Source organism: Phycodurus eques, chromosome 7 (assembly GCF_024500275.1).
Source record: "Phycodurus eques isolate BA_2022a chromosome 7, UOR_Pequ_1.1, whole genome shotgun sequence".
NCBI lineage: Eukaryota > Metazoa > Chordata > Actinopteri > Syngnathiformes > Syngnathidae > Phycodurus > Phycodurus eques.
This window is the reverse complement of record NC_084531.1, coordinates 27370977-27393756: the sequence shown is the minus strand read 5'-3', so window position 1 is coordinate 27393756 and position 22780 is coordinate 27370977. Positions and strand designations below refer to the sequence as shown.

At 40.2% G+C, this 22780-nt stretch overlaps 1 protein-coding gene across 1 annotated transcript in view; it reads left to right on the top strand.

The window, feature by feature from the left end:
* The window catches only part of fndc3a (fibronectin type III domain containing 3A), a 76576-nt gene that overhangs the window by 3723 nt on the left and 50073 nt on the right, over positions 1-22780 (top strand). Inside the window, 1 exon segment of the mRNA XM_061680803.1 lies at positions 1780-1923. Within this exon segment, the coding sequence (XP_061536787.1) occupies positions 1813-1923 (111 nt within the window). The 5' untranslated portion in view covers positions 1780-1812.

Genomic DNA, 22780 nt, shown 5'->3' with positions numbered 1-22780 from the left:
TTACCCATTATTCAATAATTTCACTTCACTGGGCTTGAGCTGGTGTGTAATTCCTCTGTCGATCATTTGTGTGTGTTTCTTTTAGGTACTTTTCACAGTGTGAAAGATATCTGCTCCATCAATTTGTGTACAGTGCAAAAACGGTAGTAGAAATGAGCCACGGAGAACTAGTGGGTTAACGCTCAACTCCCAACTCCACTTTATTTATATTGGGCTTTCACAAGAGCTGCAGCTGTAAGAAAGCATTGTGCACAAAACAATAATACAATGCCATAACCAAACAAAATCTTCTCCAATCAAAATACACCACAGCTCCCTTAATATTGGCAATTCGCTAATTTTTTTGTGTGTGTGTTTTTTGAGGAATTTAAAAAGAAATAATAGAAGTTAAATTGATCCACTGAGAACTAGAGTGGGCTAACAACTGGTCATTTTTAAGTTTTGTGCCCAAATGAATACTGCATTATTCAGATGAAAACTGTTTAAGATTAAGGTTTAGTTCCAATTTTGACATATAGGGGCAGTCCATTATTATGTGACCTATACTGTATTCAATTAAGTCTTAACCAAACCTTCCGCACTGGGAATTTTTAAAATATTCTTTCGGATAGTCTCCCCATATAATTGAGGGAAATAGAAATCTGCTCCGGTTGTCGTGTTATAATCTCAACATGCAGTTTCAAACCATAACACGCTCATAACGTTCTACCTTTTGATCGCAAATGACAAGCATATATGGCAGCTAGCTGGTCATCAGTAGCAATCAACTTTTTGATAAACAGATGGACTCGAATGCTTCATCGAAGATCGTGGAATTGTTGAAAAAAAAGTTAGTCAATGCCATTTTGAATAAGTCTTATCAAGCCATGGAATGGGAACAAAAACAGGAAGTAGAAACAGGCAATGCTTCAAGTAACTTTTAACACCTACAACGCTCTATGTTCACAAATAAGCATATCGCAGCTAACCAGTGTACGGCTAGCGCAAGAAGCTAACATAGCAGCCCATAGCTTCACTCAAACCCCACAAACAGATAAGCGCAAATGCTTGAGTGGCAGAAAATCCAAACAAAAGTTGTTTTCAAAAAGTGAAAAACGAGGATCCTGTCACTGCCAGATAGGAACAACAGGGGCTAGTTGTTCACAAGTGACTACTGTTGTCACAATACCAAAATTCTAACTTGGATACTATACCTGTACAAAGTACCTCGATACCGATACTGAAAAGATACCATGGCAAAAACCTAAATTATCAATAATGGAAACATAGAAAGCATAACATGCAACTTCAAATTCCCTTTTTTAAAATTGTTTTTATTTGAGATTTAATTGAATTAAAAATATTATATACATTCCCTTTTGATAAATAAAATAAAAAACTGACAGCATTTCCGCTGTTAAGCACAGATAAAATGGTTGTCAACTGTTGAGATTTGAAGCCTTGTATAAAATGTAAAAATTGCTTCACAGAAGTAGTCAAAAATGTAGATGTGTAAAAACCAGCATATCTATTTTTTTTCTCTATGATTTGAGGTTTGAACAGTTTACAATAGCCTCAGTGGAAAGAAAAACTATGCTAAGTATTTTTCAGTATCTGTCGAACTGCACACAGCCACTCTGGAAGAAAAACTGTTCTAAGACTAAAGATATGGTATCTTACAGTTTTTGACGGCAAGGTAGCGCTGTACCTTTTTTTTAGTGTGGGTACAGTGTGCAACCCTACACGTGACACGTATGCTGCCATAAATTAACTCAAATTAAAAAACTGTCTTTGTTGCAGGAGAGCCTCTCTCGTGGTGTGAATGAGTAAAACATGGCAGACCACACCCCGCCTCTGGAGTCCGGCCAGCTTCTCAGCCCTGAACTCCCCATCCTGGCGTCACCACCGCCCCCAGCTATGGTCAACGGGGAAGGCCCGCAGCAGGTAGGCTCACGATACTTCTACCCCTGTCATTGTCATGTATGAACACATGAGCAGGCAGTTATCATCCATCTCAAGCGACTGCCCCCCCGCCCCACAACAGACATCATGCTTTGTCCCCCAGCAAAGTGATAACACAATATCAGAGAGAGAGGAACAAGGTCTGCTTTCTTACCCTGGCACTAAAACAAAAGATTATGTCGCTGCTGTCAGGTGGAATCCTTGTATCTCCATCACTTTCAGGAAACCAAAAAAAGTCATGTTTGTTGAGCCAATAACATTGCATCGTCAAAGAGAGGATTGGTTTCGATTGGTCATTAATTTGTAAAAAAAAAAAATATATATATATATATATATATATACACACACACACACACACACACACACACTAACAGCCGCGTGAGAACTGACCAATAGTATCGATTTGTGAATAAATAGGAACTACAGTCCAAAATTGGATATGGGAGACTTCCAAACAGCAGTGCCAATATGAGGTTATAAGTAACATGGAATACATTTTCAAATTACAAAGGTATTTGTTTTTATTTTCTCACCTTTTTGTGGTTTTTGTATGCAATCTGAAATGCCCTAAGGTGCCACAAGATGGTGCCAAAGGCCAGGCCAGTAGTAATTGCGGTCATATATGTTTTAGCGATCCATCTCGATTGACAGGCTCTAACATTGTATGTTGGGAAGGAGGTAATTTTAGCCTCGGCTGTTATTGGAAGTTAGGGCGAGACTGCGCACATCAAGGCTTCGGTCGGTGTAAGACAAGCAGCTCCTCTCGCTTCGACATAGTTCCTTGGCACCTATAGTCCATAAGATGGTGCCAAAGCACACTTTTATATTAGACAGGACTTAGGCCTGAGCACTAAAACAATAAATTTGCAAGAATAGAGGTTAGGTCCCGAAAAACTGGTGTCGACGTCATGTAGTTATCCAATAGCTGCGTTCCACGCGGCTGTTTGAAAGTCCATATAATAAGTCTTTTTTTCCCTATGTCTGCCAATTTTGCGGGATCTCTGCATAAAAGAAGCCTGTTTGAAGTACTGAGTTTATCTGTAGAAGTGGATGACGCATTCAGCCATTAATTGGGGCACGGTGTCTTTTAGAGCAGAGGCCACCATTTGAGATGCGTCAATTTGCAGAATGTACGCACAAAACTGTTATTACAAAATGAGTCTGCTGTGTGGGTAGTATTAGGATACATTAGGGTGTGAATTCTTATTTTTAAATTAACTGTCTTCTATTCAACTTAGATGAAGGGTATGAGCTGTCACACAAGTCTGATATTGGAGACAAATCATCATATCATGTACTCACTAATCAGATGAGAGCTGCACAGTTTATCATCATCATGTGAAACCTGATGTGGTTGGCCAATTCTTTCAGATGCTAAAAACATGGATATTACTCATAGTCACTCCAGAAACACCTCACTCGCATTTGATGATAAATTTCTTGAGAACCAGATGTGCGTTTGTTAGCAGGTGCTTCTCCCTGAATAGGTATTGTGTATTATAGCAATGATTTGAGGTTGGTATAAGTGAGATTGAGTGGTGTTGATGTGACGGCTGTCAATTTTGACTGCTTTGAGTTGTGTGCCTTCCCGAATATTGCGGCGCTCGCACTCTTGCTCCCCCCGCTGTCTTTTTCCATCGTTTCTTTCGTCTTGTGCAATTTGTCCAGATAAGACTTGCTAATATTAGCCATGGCCCACGTGACTTTCCAGCCGTCCTGTCATTTTCCACTGGGGGGGGTGTCATCCTATGCAGCGAGGGTCATCTCGCGGTATTTGCTTGCCTTGTTGATGGCAAAAAATAAGCGGTTGCCCGATTACCTGCGCACGTCACACATCTGTGTGCTCAGTGTTTTATGCCAGCCAGCAAAAAGGAAAAAAAAACCGAAAAAACATGGCTCTACCTTCCCGCTTGACGTCAGCGCCGCACCTCCTGTTTTGGCCAATTTGAGCCGCTACGTGTGCATGACTGCTGAAGTGCACTGAAATCTGTTCTCATGTGGCATAATAACACGTACTGTATCTGATAGCAGGGCTCTGTTTGTCTTAACGCGCACAGTCACCTCCCTTAGCTGTGTCAATACTTCAATCTGCAGTTGACTTTGTGATAAAACGCCATGTAACATATTTCCACAAATAGTGGCCTGGGAGATTTTAATTTAATCACTGGCAGTTATTTAGAATGATATTAAGAGAATAGCAGAGGGATAGGGACAGAGCCCTGCGGCAAATTGCCCAAAAACTTAAATAATGATGTCATTGATTGGCTCCGCAAAAGACATTTAATCTGCGTCGCCATCGTGTACAGTATATTTGAATTCAAAAGCTAGTGTATTTTTAGCCTTGTCGCGTGTGTATTGACGTAGTACTGTAAATATCTGACCGCCAATAACGTTATTTTTTTAAATTGTTTTTTTTTTTTTTAAACTTGTTGGCAGTGTAGGACAGACAACACGTCTAAGACAGACAACACGTAATGCCTGGATCAAACTACAAGACAAATTTGGTCTTTCACGATTGCACTATATCAGACTACTGCAATAAAATCTTGTGTTCCGATACCACCGCATCCCCGTCTTTTACGATCACTGGGCTTTATCTTGTCATCTCAAACGCGACAGGATACACTCGTTACCATGGTAACAACAACAACAATGGATCGCGCCGCGTGTATTACAAGAACAAAATGGGGAAAAACGTGTGGTGGTGGTCACCGGTGCTCAGGAGATTACATTCATTTAAGGATTGCTTGAGGTATGTTCACGTGCTTTTAATACGATACGGCTCGCAAGCAGGCAACAAAACGTTATGTAGCCTAGCAAGCTAGTGCTAGCACTAACGGTTGTACGTAAATATGCCATCGTTCTGTCGAATCATGCTCTAAAGTTTCAGTCATTTAATTACAATAAATAAATTTAATTACAGTAAGTTAGCACCCATTATTTCTGTCATGTTGTAATGGTGGTTTGACCTGACTGATTAGAATAAATGACCTGACTAGAGAATACTTTTGAAGATACTCAGTATACAGTACACAAGTATATACAGTAAATGAACAAGTCATTTAAATAGACACATTGCTCCACCTTGTGATCGGATCAGTGATCGGTTATTGGTTTTTTTAAACTCGCTGATCGGCCCCAAAAATCCTGATCGAGTAAAGCCTACACATACCACATTTTGCTTTTAAATATTTTAAACTTGTGCTTTGATGAAAACAGAGTTCAGCCCTGTACTATATGCAAATTACCTTTGTTTTATTGAAAGTCCCATTGAGTTGACTTTTGAAGAAAAATTTCCCGCTGAGCACACCAGTTGGAGTCTCCTCACTTATCTTTGAACTGTCCTATGCATTTACCGGATCACTGACCTTGCAGCAGCATTTCAGATAAATGCAGTTAAGGTAAAGGTTTGTGTGTGGTCAAAATAAATTGTGATCAATACATGATGCATATATGATTCATGCGAAATTTGTTGCTGATTAATCATAAATTAACACTTTTACTTTGACAGTCCGAATTGATATACAAGCAAATTGAGTTGCGAGCTTGGTCACGGAATAAATTACACTTGTAAATCAAGGTACCTCTGGATTAATAGTTTAAAATTTAAATATAGTAAAAATATACTGAAGAAAATTAGAATAGGGAACGGTGAGTATGCAGGGGATTGTCTGGATAATCTGTGTGAAAGGAGCTAGTTACTTCTGGAATTGTTCCACTTATTGTTGTCCATCCATCCATTTTCTGAGCTGCTTATCCTCACATGGGCCCGGGGGAGTGCTGGAGCCTATCCCAGTTATCATCGGGCAGGAGGCGGGGTACACCCTGAACTGGTTGCCAGCCAATCGCAGGGCGCACATAAACAAACAACCATTCGCACTCACATTCACACCTACGGGCAATTTAGAGACTTCGATTAACCTACCATGCATGTTTTTGGGATGTGGGAGGAAACCGGAGTCCCTGGAGAAAACCCACCCAGGCACAGGGAGAACATGCAAACTTCACACAGGCGGGGCCAGGGATTGAACCCCGGTTCTCAGAACTGTGAGGCAGACGCTCTAAGCAGTCGTCCACCATGCCGACCTTATTGCTGACTCCAAATAAATTAATATAAGGGAACACTCCTACGGCAAATGCTGCTCTTTTAGTGAGCAACCGAGTTAAAACGGTCATCATCACTGTTACTAACCCATTTTTATTTCCTGTTGGCCAAAGGGAGGCATCTGTTTCAGGGATTAATTGGGCGAGGTGCCACTATTTGAGGAAATCCAGTAAAACCCAATTTAATCAATTTATAATGGCCGTCACATTTGTGTTTTGGGATATTTCCACCCAAGTTCTTAGGTGTGTAAATATCGTGGTGGCTGGACCTCGTGGAGGGCTTTGGTCCTGACAAAGCAAGGCAGGGCTGCCGTGACACTGAAAATCAGTGATGGCTGACCCCCCTCCTCTCCCTGACCTTTTACTTTGACAAGCTGCAAGGACACTTCCTTTTCCCCCCCCCCGTCTAGTCTGGACTGCTGGGTATTCACGCTCGACTGGAGCAGTTGTGAGTCAGAGATGAAGCCGCTGTCGTGGGGTCATTACCTGAGATGATGACTTTTTAGAGATCACTTTGTTTACAGCATGATTCACTGCTTCTGTCCATTAACTATACCTTCCATCCCCATCAAGTTCTTTCTGCAGTTACTAGTTAGTGGCAACAGTTGAATCTGTCTGTAAATTTTTAAACCTACCTAATGGCTCGTGGACTTGGTTGCTTTTATGTAGTATATTTTGTCCAGTTTTCTGTGTTTTCAACCATTGTGCTTACAGCTTCTCATGAGACTTAACGCATAAATGCCGCCATTCCATTTATGCTTGTATTATTATATCGCACCTTGGATTCCTCGTTGTACATGTTATGTGCCTAAAACACAAGTTAAAAGACACTTTAATTTGAACTACACTTTACACCGATGTGATCGGTATCGGCCGATATTCAGCATTTTATGCTGATCGGCTTTAATGTTATAATTTGCCGATCTGATCAATGACGTCATTGATCGGCTCCGCAAAAGACATTTACTCCGCATCGTGCATATATTTGAATCCCAAGCCTAGTTTATTTTTAGCCTTATCTCGTGTATTTTGGCGTAGTACTGTAAATATCTGACGGCCAATAGTTATTTAAAAAAAAAAATTCTAATAAATGTCGTCGGTGTGGGACAGACAACACGTCTCAGACAGACAACACCTAATGCGTGGATCAGACTACAAGACAAATTTGCTCTTTCACGATTGCACTGTCAGTCTACTGCAATCAAATCTTGTATTCCAATACCACCGCATCCCGTTTTTTTTACCATCATTGGGCTTTATCTTGTCAACTCAAATGCGACACTCGTTACCATGGCGACAACTACAAGAGTGGATCGCGCCGACTTCATTATAAGAACAAAAGGGGGGGAAAACGTGTGTTGGTGGTCGCCGGTGCTCGGAGAGGACGTTCGTTTAAGGCTTGCTTGAGGTATGTTCCCGTACTTTTAATACGATACGGCTCATAAGCATGCAACAAAACGTTATGAAGCCTGACTGATTAGAATACATGACCTGACTATAGCAGTGATTTCCAACCTTTATGGAGCCAAGGAACATATTTTACAATTTAAAAATCTCACGGCACACCAACAAACAAAAATGCCACGAAAGGTGGATACATTAATTACTGTATGTACTTCCTGCCATCTATACCTCACTGGCGTAAATAGATGAACAAAGACACATTATTTATTGTAATATAATTGTTTTGGCAATTAAGTACATAAGTATATACAGTAAATGAACAGGTCTTTTAAATAGACGCATTGCTCCATCTTGTGATCTTTTATCAGTTTTTTAAACTCGCTGATCGGCCCCAAAAATCCTGATCATGTCAAGCCTAATTTGAACTACAGGTGGCAGTAGATTTTATAAGTACAATACCGTTCAGAAATTTGGGGTTTACTTAATGTACTTATTTTTAAAAGAAAAGCACTTTTTTAACCATATTAACAATGTCTAATCTAGGGCAGCAGGTATAGAATATTTTGAGTTATCTCACCATTCGAGTAATCAGATAAAAATACATTTTGCATTATTAAACTACAAAATATCCATTCGAGATGCAAGTTTTATTATTGCCCACTTTTGGTCGTGTCCTCTCGTTCCACACTGTAATATCTGTGACTTGACTTGTTTGGCTTTAAAAGGTGTGGCCTGGCCTGGTGAGTGTCGTGGGAGTGAGTGAATAAGAGTGTAGAGTTTTTGTTGTTGTTTTTTTTTTTTTTTTGTGTTTTTGACCTGCTCACTGTTAGCCAGGCTGTACTGTTGAGTGTTTGGGCTTCATTTGTGGCTGTAGCAGCTTGTGTATGTATGCACTTATCACTTATTTTGTTACCATTTGTTTGGTGAAGCAATTGAAAGTTTACCGGCGGCTGTTTCTTTGCAGGGGCATTACAGTACAATATAACTAGTGTTCGTAGGTTCTATGAAATTAGTTATTTAGTTCTGCTTTGCAGTAGACGCATTGCACTTTATCTTCATTTTTAAGTGTGAAATGATCCCAAACTTTGGACATTGCTGTCCACCTGGCTCACACCTGTTTTTATCACAAATCCATCAAACTTTGACACCATGTTCCAAACATTTTGCAATTCGGCATCGTCCGAAATGGCTGCTTCTAACCAAAATGGCCACTATCCTGTTCATTTTTGTGTGGCCTATGATAAACCTATCCACCCAATTTCATGTCTATTTGTGAAACTGGTGTTGGGGGCTATTTTTTTCTTCTTCTTTTCTTTCCATGGTGCACTACTGAGAGATTTGTGGGGGCTCATAATGGGCAAAATGACAGACTTCCTTTGTCTCTGGTAGAAATGAGCTCTTGAGACATCCCGACCACTTGACATTTGCGGTGTTAACTTTTTGTTCCCAAGGTTGCTACACGGCTTGGACATGCACTGATGGTTAATGAAATAGTCATACTTTTGTTTGCTCAGCTGGTGTCACAAAACTTTGGGTAATTAATACGAAGAGGTTGATACATTGAATAGGCATTGTGTGTGGGTTTGAATGGGTGGTCTGATTTGTGGCTAGCGGCCCTGCGTGGACTCATTTTACCGCAATTGAGTGAGACCTCCCTCTGGACTCTGTCATCTTTGCTGCTACAGACAAACAAGCGGAGACAAGGTGCTTGTGTGCTTGATAAGCTGCAAAAATGCCATCAAGTGTATTGTGTATTAATTTGTCAAGTGTGTGTTTGTGAGAGTGAGAGAGTAAAAGTATGTGAGTGTGCATGTTTGAGTGAGAGAGTGTGAGTCAGCATGTTAGGATGCGTGTGTGTGTGTGTGTGTGTGTGTGTGTGTGTGTGTGCGTGCGTGCGCGCGCGCGCGCGTGTGAGACCACTATTTGTCACCCTTTTTGAGGAGGTGGGTAGAGTGTGACTCAGCAGTGTTTTTGGACACTCCCTTTTCTGAGAGAGAGAGAGAGAGAGAGATTATTTTATCGGAAAAGCCCTTAGACACAAATGTCAAAACAAACCACAGTGATGAAGGAGAAACAAATCTGAATATTATTTTCACTCATGTTTTGATCTAATTTTTATATATGGTCACATGCAACAGTCAAAATGGCTGTGAATGTTTTTGTCACAAACTACTGATGATCCTATCCAGATGTAAGGCGGCAGGTGCATTATATTATTCTTCAGTGTAATCATAAAAGTGCAGTTCAGATTAATCATCACATTTTTATTGGAAATGTGATCCAGGCCTTTCAAAACCATCAACTCTGCAGGCAATTTTGTTGTTGTTGTTGTTCGTTTCTTCAGTACACCAAAAATGTCAATGTGACTAATAATTAGACATTTCTTTCCCTTTTGCTCCCCTTGTGATGCTGTCATTTTACATGAAGAAAAAAAGAATTCTGCAGCATATACATAAACAATTAACAATCTTTAATCCCCCTTTTTATGGCTCTTGTTTCTGTGTCTGTTTAACCTCAACATGCACTGCTTACCTGCCTCACACACACATCCACAATATTCGAATTTTATCATGTAATTCTTTTTTTTTTTTAGTAGTTTGTTACAGTACTGTATTCACCATAAATCGTAATGCTATTAAAATGTTCACCATACAAATTTTACAATATACCTTTTATACATTATGATACATTGTGTTTTTGACATTAATAGGTTTGTTTGTGGCATAACAGGAGGGTAAAGAAAATGAAAAAAAATAACTGTCATGCAAGTGTGGAAACGCATTGTTTTTTTTGAGTCCCTGATAAAGCTGAACTCTCTATTCTTACACTATTACCCTTGAAAATAAATTTCTTACAAATTATTGAAGTTTGGAAAAAAAAAATGGGGCACAGACTGAAATTTCCACTAATAACCTAAGCTAAACTTGGCTCCTCCCTGACAAAGAGTCAACATGTATCACATCAACAATACACCAATTACTACTTTGCTATTATTTTGGGATTTGGCACCATCTTGTGACATCTTATGGCATTACAGAAAATGCACAAAACATGAACTGTGAATTTTTAAAGCAAAGAAAATAAAGCAAAGAGGAGAATTCGTAAATAGCAAATGGGTGCCACTGTACTTTGAGCACGTTGTTAGTAACATGCTTATTTTGCCCAATGGTGCTGCATTAACCCGGTGATTTGCCCTCCGACAATGACACAGACACTGTTTCACGTCCTCTCTCTCATTGATGGGAGCATCTCCTCTGCAGTTTGTTGCTAATATCTTTAATCTAGGGCTTTATAGCAGATTTTGCAAAGATTCCTTCTTTCCTATTACGCTATTGCATATGTGATGTTTCCCAGGGATGATGAAATGGCCTTGAATCATCATCGACCCACACGTAAGACTGTCGCTCGTTGCTCCCGAGACTGGCAGGATTGTAGCTTTCCCCCACCCCCAAACCTCCCACCTCCCCCATGGCATTTGGCTGGCTTCCTGTCCTCCAGCTGCCGTTGTCACACCGCCACACGGTAAACAATTAAAGGGGAACAAATAGTGAGAAACCTGAACTCTGAGTCAGAGGCGGCAGCGACACGTCAGCACCCAGAGCCATGAAATTATGCAGCAGAGGTTGTAAATCGCATGCGTTTCTCTCTTGCCGATCCACGGTAAGCTAGTGCAAGGGATATGGTTACAGTGGTGGGAAGTAACAACAGCCAAGTAATTCATTACATTACTGTACTTAAATTTTTTTTTGAGGTATCTATACGTTTGTCTTTCTACTCCTAGATCTGAACACCGATATCTGTACTTGCTACTCCTTACTTCGTCAAAATAGTTACCTTTTTTTCAACCACAGCGGCTAATGGCTGACATGACGTAAAAAAAGAATGTAAATAGAGAGAGGTACAAACAGGGATAGCACTGAGTGACATGGAGCAACGTGAACTGGGGAGCATCGATAGCAATGGCACAACAAATCCGGAGAAGCAAGATATTAGCTATCCATGGCCTTATTTAAGAGAATTGCTTGATGTTGTCGGCTACTTGAATGATTGGTGGCGAATGCGTTGTTTTGCCAGCCTGAAAAACACCAACTTCTGGCATTTGAAAATCTCTTATCTGTAAAAACACATACAGGTAAGGTGTACTTTTTTCAGTTATCGTTTGCTAATTTATTATAATGGGAATATGTTGCTTTCATGACGTAAAGGCCTGAGCGCTAGTTTTCGGTTTAGAAATTTTGTGACAAGTTATATAAATAGCGGTAAAAAACATTTTGACAAGTTATATAAATAGGGGTAAAATACAAATTTTACTCTTAACATTTGTACTTAATTCTATTTCACTTTCTTACTTTTGTGTTAGTAAAAGAGACGCATTTTGTTTTGTTCTTACCTATACTTCCACTTAGAGATGCACCAGAGGCCCCAAATATGTCTTGTAAATTTCACACACTGCAAAGTGTTTTTAAAAAGCCTACCAAATGTGAACAAATTAAAAAAAAAAAAAAAAAAAAAATCACCATGTAAAATAAGGCTCTGAACTCATGAAAAATAAGTCCCGCCCTCTAGCTGCAGGACTGTGTGGGCGTGTCCGCTAAAGGTGCGCCCGCTATGTGCTCAAGTGTCTGCAATGTGATTGGCTGGTTGCAAAGACAATACTGTCAAGACTTAAATGAGCAGGTTCTTTGAAGGTAATGAAGAGAGCAAAGCCTTTTTTTTTTTTTTTTTATAAATCATCCCCTTCTCCTCTGAGCAGAGCACTTACGCACACAAATGGTGGCACAGAGGAGGAAGTCAGACGAGAGAGATGAACGCTGCTAATAAATACTGAAGAAAATGAGTGACAGCGGCAGGAAAAGTAGAAAAATCTAGGCTCACTTTAATTTTATTGACAAAACAAAGGTGAGGAAAAATATTAACCAAAATGCCAGTCTGTTTAAGGCCTGTCACACACTGCGCGATGCTGTCGAACCTGATTGGACCGGACCATTGCATAAAAAGGAGAGTTGCCGACGCAACCCCGCATATTGAACGAATGGATATACGCACGCCCTGAACAGCGACCCTGTAGAGACGTTCGATGCTGTATATACAGTATATTGTACCTCATCACATTTATTAAACCATAAAAAGATTAAAAGTTAAGAAAGAAGCGTTGCTAAAGAGAGAGGACGTGACCAAGAATTAAAGCGAGAGTGTGGATATTTTAAAGGAGTCTCGCTGGTTTCCCTCATTTGAACGTACCCAACGATGTACGTACCTGTCGCGTTCATGTTTGTAACAAGCTTCGCTTTTTCCTCTACAGGCACGTTATACATTATGAATACAGTTAAGTATTGTAAAACACTATTTGATGCTTTATATACTGTATTTATATAGCTTGAAGAAGGCGGCCGTTTGGTGTCTTACTCTCTTATACTTTTGTGCATTTTGATTGGCTGAAAGCTGCAACATTGCGCCGGCGTGCGCTGGCGATTTAAAATTTTGTAATCGCGGCAAAACCAGTGGAAGGACTGCTCAGCCATTCATGAAACCACTTGCCAAACCACGCACACTGTGTGACAATTTGGTCGGGTTCAGCCGTACTGCTTGGTGTGCGGCAACTGTTGCTAACTTGCTGCTGTGCAATGCAGCAATGTCAGTCCCTTCTGAGCGACTCTTCTCCAAAACAGGGTAGATAATTTCCAGACTGATGTAAGAAACTGAATCAGCTCCTCCAAGCTGAGGCACTTGGTATTTCTCAGTCAATCTTAACTATAGATGAGTTATCTGGATGCTGATTTATTTTTTTTCCCCCTCCCCTCTTTCTCTTCTCTCTCTCTCTTGGTTGTACATTTTAACAAAATATTTTCTTGTGTTTTGTAGTGATTTTTTTTTCAGTTTAAATTTGATTAGTAGAATAAAGTTAAAAGCCTAAAATAGTTAAGTGAAAGTTTTTTTTATTATTATTATTGTGGTTATATTTTGTGTAGCACTATGTACATCAAGGATCATTAACATGTAGCCCACTGGCACCACGTAGCTCCCAAGGACCACATGAGTTGCCCGTGGGTCTGTTATTAAAAACATCTCACCAGTGATGAGACATTGACTTACTAAAAATCTTATTTTATTTTAAATTTATATGGAACATATTAAAGGTCTATGGGACGTTTTGGCTATTTAGACCTCTTATAGAGTAACGCTCCAACATGGACTTAATGTGTCAATTTAATTTAAAAAAACAAAACAAAAAACACCTTTTGTTTTGTCGTACGAGTGCCCCTCTGTTTGACCCACTTTTGTATCCATTTTGTCCATATATGGCCAAGACTGCCCCCGTTCCTCTGATTGGTTGCCTTTGTGTAGAAGACCCACCTGTGAGCGCGCACGTATTTGTTAATGTTGACAGCGCAGCGAGTGGAAAGGGAAGGCGGAGTGACGTAGATGAGCTTGAGAAATTCCTATGGCCCTGATTTCAGGCATTTTGGCAGCAAAACGTCTGGAACTCAGGAATGCTTGGACCATATTATTCCATATTTCACGTTTACTGAGGCACCATGTAGCCAATATTACACCCCAAATGCTAGAAAACGTTGGTTTGGCAAAATAGGGGACCTTTAATGTACCAGATAGTCTAGTACTTTTAGTATTTAATAAAATTAAATAGTGTTCAATGGGGGAAAAAAAGTTAATTTACCTAAATTTTAGAAAAATAGTAATTTCAATACCATGATATTTTTACTCCATTATCGTAAGTTAGAATCTTATACCAGCCCATGCCTAATCTGGTGGGACAAATTGATCCATTTTAAAGTTATTGAAACAAGAAAACAATAATAAACAATTAATCATTTTACGGTATGAGACTCTGAAGGGTAATCAATCAGTGATGGAGTTGATAATGAAATACAAACAATGTGTATTGGGAATATTTTTAGTTTATGGCACTTTGAACAAAAATGTCCCCAGGTCTGATTTACGCTGGAAATTATTGCTGCATGGTTTCTTCAAAGTAGTGAAACAACAAGTATTAAGACAGAATCAAAATATTCTTGAAAAAAATATACTTCAAAAGTCAGTCAGTGAGATGTCAAGCTCAAGCAAGTTAATATTACCAAGCAATTACTCAAGACAATACAGTTATTATACATTACACCAGGCCTTAGGGCACCCGAACAATATCTATCACCTGAAAATGCACCTAGTTTTGCAAACAAATGTGTCCTGGTAAAACTACATATATTTTAGAAGTTTCAAACATCTCCACGCCCCCCGCACCCAAAAGTACACTTCTCAAAAGTTTGAAAAAAAATGAGCACCTGACAGTAGTTTCACCGATTGGCATGAAATTGGACATGTCTATCAAAACAGTACGTATGAAAATGTCTCAAGAGCACATGCTTGAAATTGAAGAGGAAGTTGGCCATTTTGGTTTGAAGCAGCCATTTTAGGGCAAATTCCCATTTCATATTTCGACAAACGCCTACTAAGGAATTTGCCCAAATCAGTAGCAGGTTTACCAGATGGAAGGGGAATGCTAAATTTGCAAAGCTCTTTGGTCTATGCCATCTAATGTGGGTGGAGCTTGGGTTAAACTTTTGATGATCCTGAACACCACTACTCTAAAACTCCCTTTATGGAAAATTTGAAAAAGGTTTGCCCCAGACAGCAGTTTCACCTATCTACAGGAAATTGGGTGGAAAGGTCAAGCATAACAGGACTCTCAAAAAAAAAAGTCCCATGGACCCATGCTCGAAATTGAACAGGAAGTCGTCTATTTGGTTTGATGCAGCCATTTTGAGGCAACTTCCAGGGTGCGTACTTCGAGAGATTCCTACTAGGATATTTTCTTCAATGAGCCCCCAATCAGAAGCAAGTTTACACGACAGATGAGCAATGCTAAATTGCTGTTGTTGTTTTTAAGCACATCGCGTCAAAATGTAATGCTCATTTCAAGGATTCACTATGAAAAACAGGGAGGCTAGGAACCGTCATAATCGCTGCTTGCATCTTTAATTCAATTTAGATTGGCAAGTCAACCAGCGTCACGGAATTCACGATTCATCATGTTCGACATTTGGAGCTTCCACACTGTTGTTCCAAAGAGTCATCGTTCATCTGCTTTAATGCATGCTTTCCTCCGTTCTCTGCTCCCCTAAGATAATTATAACAGCCTGAAATTGAGAGCAGGAAGCTGAGCGCTGATCAGTGCTCAGCCATCTGTGTGAGCAGTAACCTTTTACAGTTTATCTCTGCACTATTTCAGTCTGTCAAATTCAGACAACTGTGCTCACTTCCAAAATGGCTCCATAATTACTGTGCAGAGACACTTGAAAGTATCCTCGCTAAAAGCATAAAATCTTTGTCGTTCAAGGCAAAACAACATTTTGTCTGGTTTAAGGGGGTGCTCACTGATCCACTTGGGCTCCTCCTTGGCTTGTGGTAGCAGAACAGGTTTGCAATTCGATAGGTGGAACTCTTCCCTCATATTCAAATGTAACCACATATTAATGCATCGCCGCTCACAAAATTAATTATGTGTCCTTTTCCCCCCCTTAAAGTCATCTGATGCCATAAGCTCATTGTGCTTGGATGTTCCTCCTCGATGCAGCGGGGCAGCTATTTTGGTTTAATTCCTTTAAATCCGGCTTTGATCACTTCACACGGAGTGAAATAAACAGCAGGATTTCTATTAGATTTATGTGAATGAGCCACTCGTGGGGCCAGCAGCATGTGTGCATGTGTCAACTTGGCACAGGCTACTCCTCGCTGTCGCTTTAAGGAATGATGCGTTCAGCATGAATGAGGGCAGATGTTATAGCATCAGTAGCTACACAGAAGCTCGCTTTAATGTGACACGTTACACGTGCTGTCTCATTGAACTCCCACCACATCAACCTCCAAAGTTGGTCACTGCGTTCCGTGAGGTTGGGTTGACTTCAAAGTTGGTTTAATTCCAAAACATTTTTCCCCCTTGGAAATGATTTAGCAAGAAACTATCTGTCGCTGTCATAAAAAACTTTGACTGTACAAGTGTGTTGTTTTAAGTGACATTTCCAAAACAAAACAAAAAAGCTAACTTACTGGTTTTCAGTTGATATTTATAGCCTAGAAGTGTTGTTCATATTGATTGTACTCTCAACTTTAAAGACTGTGTATATTAGAGAGAGACTGGTTTAAGACCAGTGCACACCAAGCAATGCGGCCAAGCCTGACTGAACTGTCGTGCAGCGTGCCAGGTTCAATAATTAGTTTTCATGAGTGGGCGACAGTCCGCCACCGATTTTACTGGGATAGGCTCCAGCACACCCGCGCCCCTAGCGAGAATTAGCGGTACAGAAAATGGTTGGATATTTTTTTGTAAAATTTACTATTTTGCATATACATTAAACATTTTGTTTATTTTATTAATCAGTTATTTTTTTAAAACTGACTAAATTGTAGATAATACTACAGAGCCCCCCTGGTGCCAAGGTATGAGGAAAAATAAAATTCATTGATAATCTGTTCCCTCAATTTAGTAATCCGTACCCTCAGTTTAGTAAACTGTACCCTCGGTTTAGTAATCCGTACCCTCAGTTTAGCAAATGTCTGGGGCTCCGTATGCCTACGTATATCTGTCAAGTGAAGTAAATTCTATTTGTATGTTATATTCTTACTCGTGTGAATTCTGTTTATAAATTGTCATGTGATATATCCTACATCCCATTTTTTTCAACTGAAAGGCAATATTGCTGTAGTTCGAGGGGGTTGATCATTATATAGCAGTACTAGCAGGACTGGCTACAATTAGCCTGCATGTTTCCTAAACACAGTACTAAACTGAGGGTACGGATTACTAAACTGAGGGTACAGTTTACTAAACTGAGGGAACGGATTACTAAATTGAGGGAACAGATTATCAATGAATTATTTTTCTCATACCTTGGCACCAGGGGGGCTCCGTATAATGCAGTAAAATGTAGTGAAAAGATTTTTTTTGTTTTGTTTTCGTTTTACTTTTTTTTGGGCCGTTCGAGGTTGAGGGGCGAGCGCACGAGGGAGGGAGCCAGCGTAGTCGTGTATATGTCAGCCTCAGAAGCTACGCATCTCCTTCACGCTGTTGCCGTCAGTTGTGGTTTATTTATTTTTTTCTTTCTTTAAAACGGTAGCAGAACAAAGGACTCCCTGTGTTGTTACAGTCTGCCGACTCAGCCAACGGCACGCAATTGAAATGAACCCCATTAGTGGGCACAGCGGGCTGCGAGTGTGCTGGCATGCTAGCGGAGGCAGGGCATCTTCACAGAGTTAATCCAGCCTCCCTTTTCCTCCTCCCAGACAAGCTGATAAGGTTTCCCAGCCATTGTCTGAGAGTGCGCCGTGGACGATTGCTTATTTGTTAAAGGGGGGGGTTGCTGTGGATACGGATGACAGGGAGGCAGGAGCCAGACTGAGGCGCAAGGGCTAAGCGAATGTGAAATATACGCCACTCCTACCGTGAAAGCCAAACCCTCCTTCCCTCCTAAACCGCTGCTCGCTGCCTCCTGGATGTTGTGCTAGAGGGAGTTGGTGTAAGTGGCACCAGGATCGGCCCCGGCGAGGGGACCCCAGAGCACCTTCCCCTCCAACCCACCGCCTCACTTGACTGCGCCAAAAAAGCAACGCCTGGATGAGAAAAAAGCAATGCGGGCGACAGTAAGTAGCAGCTTTTTTTGTAAATGTCACAGTAGGTTTCCTTGGGCCGACACCACCTGACTGTGATGCGCCTGCCCACTTTGACTCAATTAGACCTCCCCGAGCCACTCGCCCACCTCCCTTTAAGCCCCCCCGCCTCCTTGCTGACGTATGGGTGTGTGTGAACCTACGAGACGGCGTGCGTGTGTGTGTGGCAGTCAGAGCTTTTTTCCCATCGCTGCCGAGCACATGAATGGGAAACAGTGTTGTCGATGGAGGTGCTGATGATTCCTGAGCGGCACGAGAGCCACAGTCAGAGCCCCGTACTGGGGGACTGTCGGTTTTATAACAGCGTCTTCCACAAGAGCGAGGTAACAAAAAAAAGCTTCCTACGTTCGCTTCAGGAGTTTCAAATTGGAGAAAATGACGACCCAGGGAGAGTTTATGAACATTTTATGAGGGATATTTTGAGTTTAAAAATGATTTATTTTGCTGTTGTTTGTCTGTGGCACCATTTGTCTGCGCCAGGGGTGGCACTAAACACATTTGAAGCTTGCGTCGTTTTTCAAGTCACTAGTGGTATAGTGGTTTGCTGTTCTGACAGTGTTATTGTGCGAGTGGTTGTATGTGTCCTGTGATTGATTGGCAAACAATCAAGGGTAGAGTCTTCCTTTTTCCCAAAGTCAACTGGGATAGGCTCCAGATACATATTCATAACCCATTCGCAAATTCACCTATTCTCATTATTTTGGGTAACAGATCTACCGTTAGTCACTGAAAAACTCATTTAATTGGCAGTTTTTGGGCGTGTTTTTGTATCGCACCTAAACCCTCGATAATGGTGTCAAGGAATTATGTTGCACTGACACAACTTGACTGTTTCTTTGAAATATTTGTATTTCGCAGAGGGGCTAAGTTTTGCCTGGTTTGCTATCGGAAGTTCCAGAAAGTCTTTACCACGTTTTTTTTCGCTGCTGTAATTAAATAATCTAGAACAGTCATCCCCAACCACCGGTCCGTGGACCGGTACTGGGCCGTGAGGCATTTGTTACCGGGCCGCAGAGACAGAATGACCAATTTATATAATTTCTGTTGTATTGCAAGTCGCGTGAAAATTTACTGGATCTTCTCCGCCGCACCAGCTGCGCGTCTCAATTGACACGTCAAGACTACACAGAACGGTTCCGTTTCCGGTCCCACCCGGCTTGCACGATTCTTGTTTCCGGTCCGAGCACGCCAGCTAACGGCGGGAGAGCTCAAAGAACAAAATCATTTCATAAACCAATTCAGTTCATTACATTTACTGAAAAGATTTGTTCTTTTGAACGAAACAACACTAAATCAGGAGTCCTACTTAAAATACAGGTTTATCGCAACAGTGAACTCTCAACACTTCTGCTTGGCTTCATGACAATGGTTCTTTGTACTGAAAAATGCAGCGTGGTTTTACTTCACCCTCCTGCAATGCTATGCGTCTGGTTGACATATTTGCGAATTTTAATGAAAAAAATGTTGTGCATTAGCCTCGTTATAGTATGATTTGAGAGTGCAAATATACTCAATATTGATTTAAATGGTTAGTAATGCAGTCAATAATGACATTTAAACAATGTTTATGGGGATTTTGTTTGAGTTTCTGACACTTTTGGACTGTGAAACCCATTTTTACTGAGAAGATATGCCATATATTTTGTCGAAATTGAAGTCAGATATTTGTTTTAAAAAATAATAATAATAATAATAAATGACTGATGGTGCGGGTCAAATTGACCTAGGAACATTATTGCTGTTCCTGAGAAATGAACTTAATAGGACTGTTAACTCTTGTAAAATTTAGATTTGGACCAACATTTTAGGGGCGAAATATGCCTTAAATGTGGCCATAATCTGTGATGTCAGTATACCTCCTTAGACCTTATTTCAGCCAGTTTCTGTTGATTTATATTTTTCTTGGTGATACAAATCATCGTAGTAAGACAAAGTTCACTGGAAGTTACCATAAAAAGTAAGTTTAATCCTTCTGTTATAGTGTGGGTCAAATTGGCCCAGGTACATTTTTGCTATTCTTGAGAAGCAAGAATGCTTGACACGTTTCAGTAGACTTCATTTAGGACAGCATCGAACAATAAGGCTGCGTGTCAGATTCACCCAGGATTATTATTGCTGTTCATGGAAAAACAAACGCAACAGAAGGTTTAAAGTTTGGTTCCGCCGAGGTTTTCAAGGTAAAACATACCCTAAATTTCGTCGTCATTCGTGACATGACCTCACTTAGCCAGAATGAATTGATTTAAAGGTCTCATACAATCAGAATCCAATTTTTATGCATAATATTGGTCAAAATGAGTCTGTGACCTGGATTAAGTTTGACATCTATGCAGTCTATCAACTGCAATAGCCTTTGAACACCGTAACCGATTGTAAACAGAAATTAAAAATTTCCGAGGGTGTGACGTAGTTACGCCAATTAATATTCAAGTCCTTCCCGCTTTGTGTTTACTACACGCCCACTCATCTCGGGAAAAATTGCTGAGTGACAACGCGGCTGCATTTTATGCGAAGCGTGAACTTTACGTCACCTGCCAAACTAAGAGGAGGTGAGGAATAAATGGCTTCAATTTCTTATATTTATTCTTAAAATTCTCATGTTTTTGCATAGTTTCCCCACTCCTCCATGTTTTCTCCATGTGAAGATAATGGCTCTCCCTATGGTTCACTGGAATCCTAAAGTTTTAGAAATTAATTTCATCACCCTTTCCAGGCTGATAGATGTCCATTACTTTATTTCTAGACTGTTCTGGAATTTCTTTGGATCGTGTCATGTTGTTGCAGCTTTTTTAGATCTTTTGTCTGAGTCGATTTTGTATGGACCGATTCTGTCGAAGTGATTTCTTGATTGAATAGCTCTGGAGGTAATCGAGCTTGGGTGTGATCAGTGAAAACCGACCCAAAATTGTGATTAGCCACACTTAATTCATGATGTAACAAGGGGGGTAATTACTTTTTCAGGCAAGACCAGGTAACTTTGAATTGTTTATTTTTTCCTTAATAAATGAAATCACTATTTAAAAACAGCGTTTTAGGTTCACATGGGTTAAATTTGTCTATTTACATTTGTTTGATGATTTTAAAGTGGGGGAACTACTTAAAAAAATGTATAAGAATTTGAGAAAAGGGCCAATACTTTTTCACCGCACTGTATCATTTTGGAGATGCAAGTATTCCGCCCAACAGCGGTTATATATTATTTACACAAATGTAATAGGGTCAAGCAGAGAATCTGTCAGTTTCCAACTAATTTCAAGTGTTTCAAGATTCATAGTGGATGACTGAATTGAAAAAGCTGTTTCTTGCTTTTATTTTCGTAGGTTTCTACTTGCTGTTTTTGTTCCCACTGTCTGACTCACACCTGTTACTGACCAGCTTTTTGTGGACAAAGGACTGATTCGACTCTTGTGTGACTAGTGTCGTGAATCTTTTTGACAAGGCAGCGCACTGAGTGAAGACGTAGACTGCTACGTTAGCTTGCTGTGCTATGTCTAACGGAATTGAGTGTGGCGTTACGACCACACAAGGGTTCATAAACTTTAGAGATGCATAGCAAGCAACAATCTATATTTTTGTAACACTGATTCTGTTTTTATTGGCTGTGTAGCTTATATCCAACCGTGGCACAATTGACGCCACAGTGATAGTTTGCGAGGGGATTTTTGTTTTCCTAAATTTTAGATCGCATGCAGTAAAAGGCACAACCATGTGACACGAGAGTTCTGCCAATAAATAAATAAAAAAAACTGCTGTCTCCTGGCTTCTTTAGTCACATGGAATGGAACTATTGTTTACCCCTGCACCCTGTGAAATAATAACTGTCATCTGTTAATATGAGCTAATTTCTTAATTACTCACTGACTATTTTGAGCTCAAAAAGCCTCCATCTGCTACTTTGATTTGCTGCCTTTCAATATTTTGATGGATTTTATTGGTTTCCTGGTAGCAGATTTGTTACAAATGGACCCAAAAAGGGTCCCAGCAAACATTTTTCTCTTCATGTGTGAAATGAGTCATAAAAATATGGAAACGCGACCACTGTGATGCTTCGTATGATACTCTGGTACCTTACGTCTTCCAAGTGCCTTAGGAGTTTTACGAGATACCAGCTGTCGCCTGGTCGATTTTGAATTATGAGTTAGCTTCAGATACGCTACCGCTCAAGTGAAGTGAATAAAAATAGGGAAATTAAGTCACTCTAATGCCCTTGCAAGTGGGCATGGAGAGCCACAGTTGCTGATGCAGCTGTTTATTTAATGGGACAAACGGTCAAACACACATTCAAAATGAGAACATTTGCAAGGAGTTGCTGTAGACCACAACTCATGCCCAGACACACTCACGCATACTAACAGACTTGACTCCTGAACGGCACTCACTTTCCATTAAAGGCAAACAGCCCACACTCGAATACAGCAGTAGGTGTAGTAATTACACTTTTTTACATTCACATTTTGTTTGCATACAATATAGCATATATATTTTCCTTTATAAAAAGAACACTGAACAAATTTTTTTAAATTCAATTTCGATTCATTTCAATAACGAAAATTGATTTGATAGTGTAAATTGAGTTACAAGCTTGGTCACAGAACGAATGAAACTATTAAGTCAAGGTACTGTGTGCTGTGTAAAGAACATCTGGCCATCG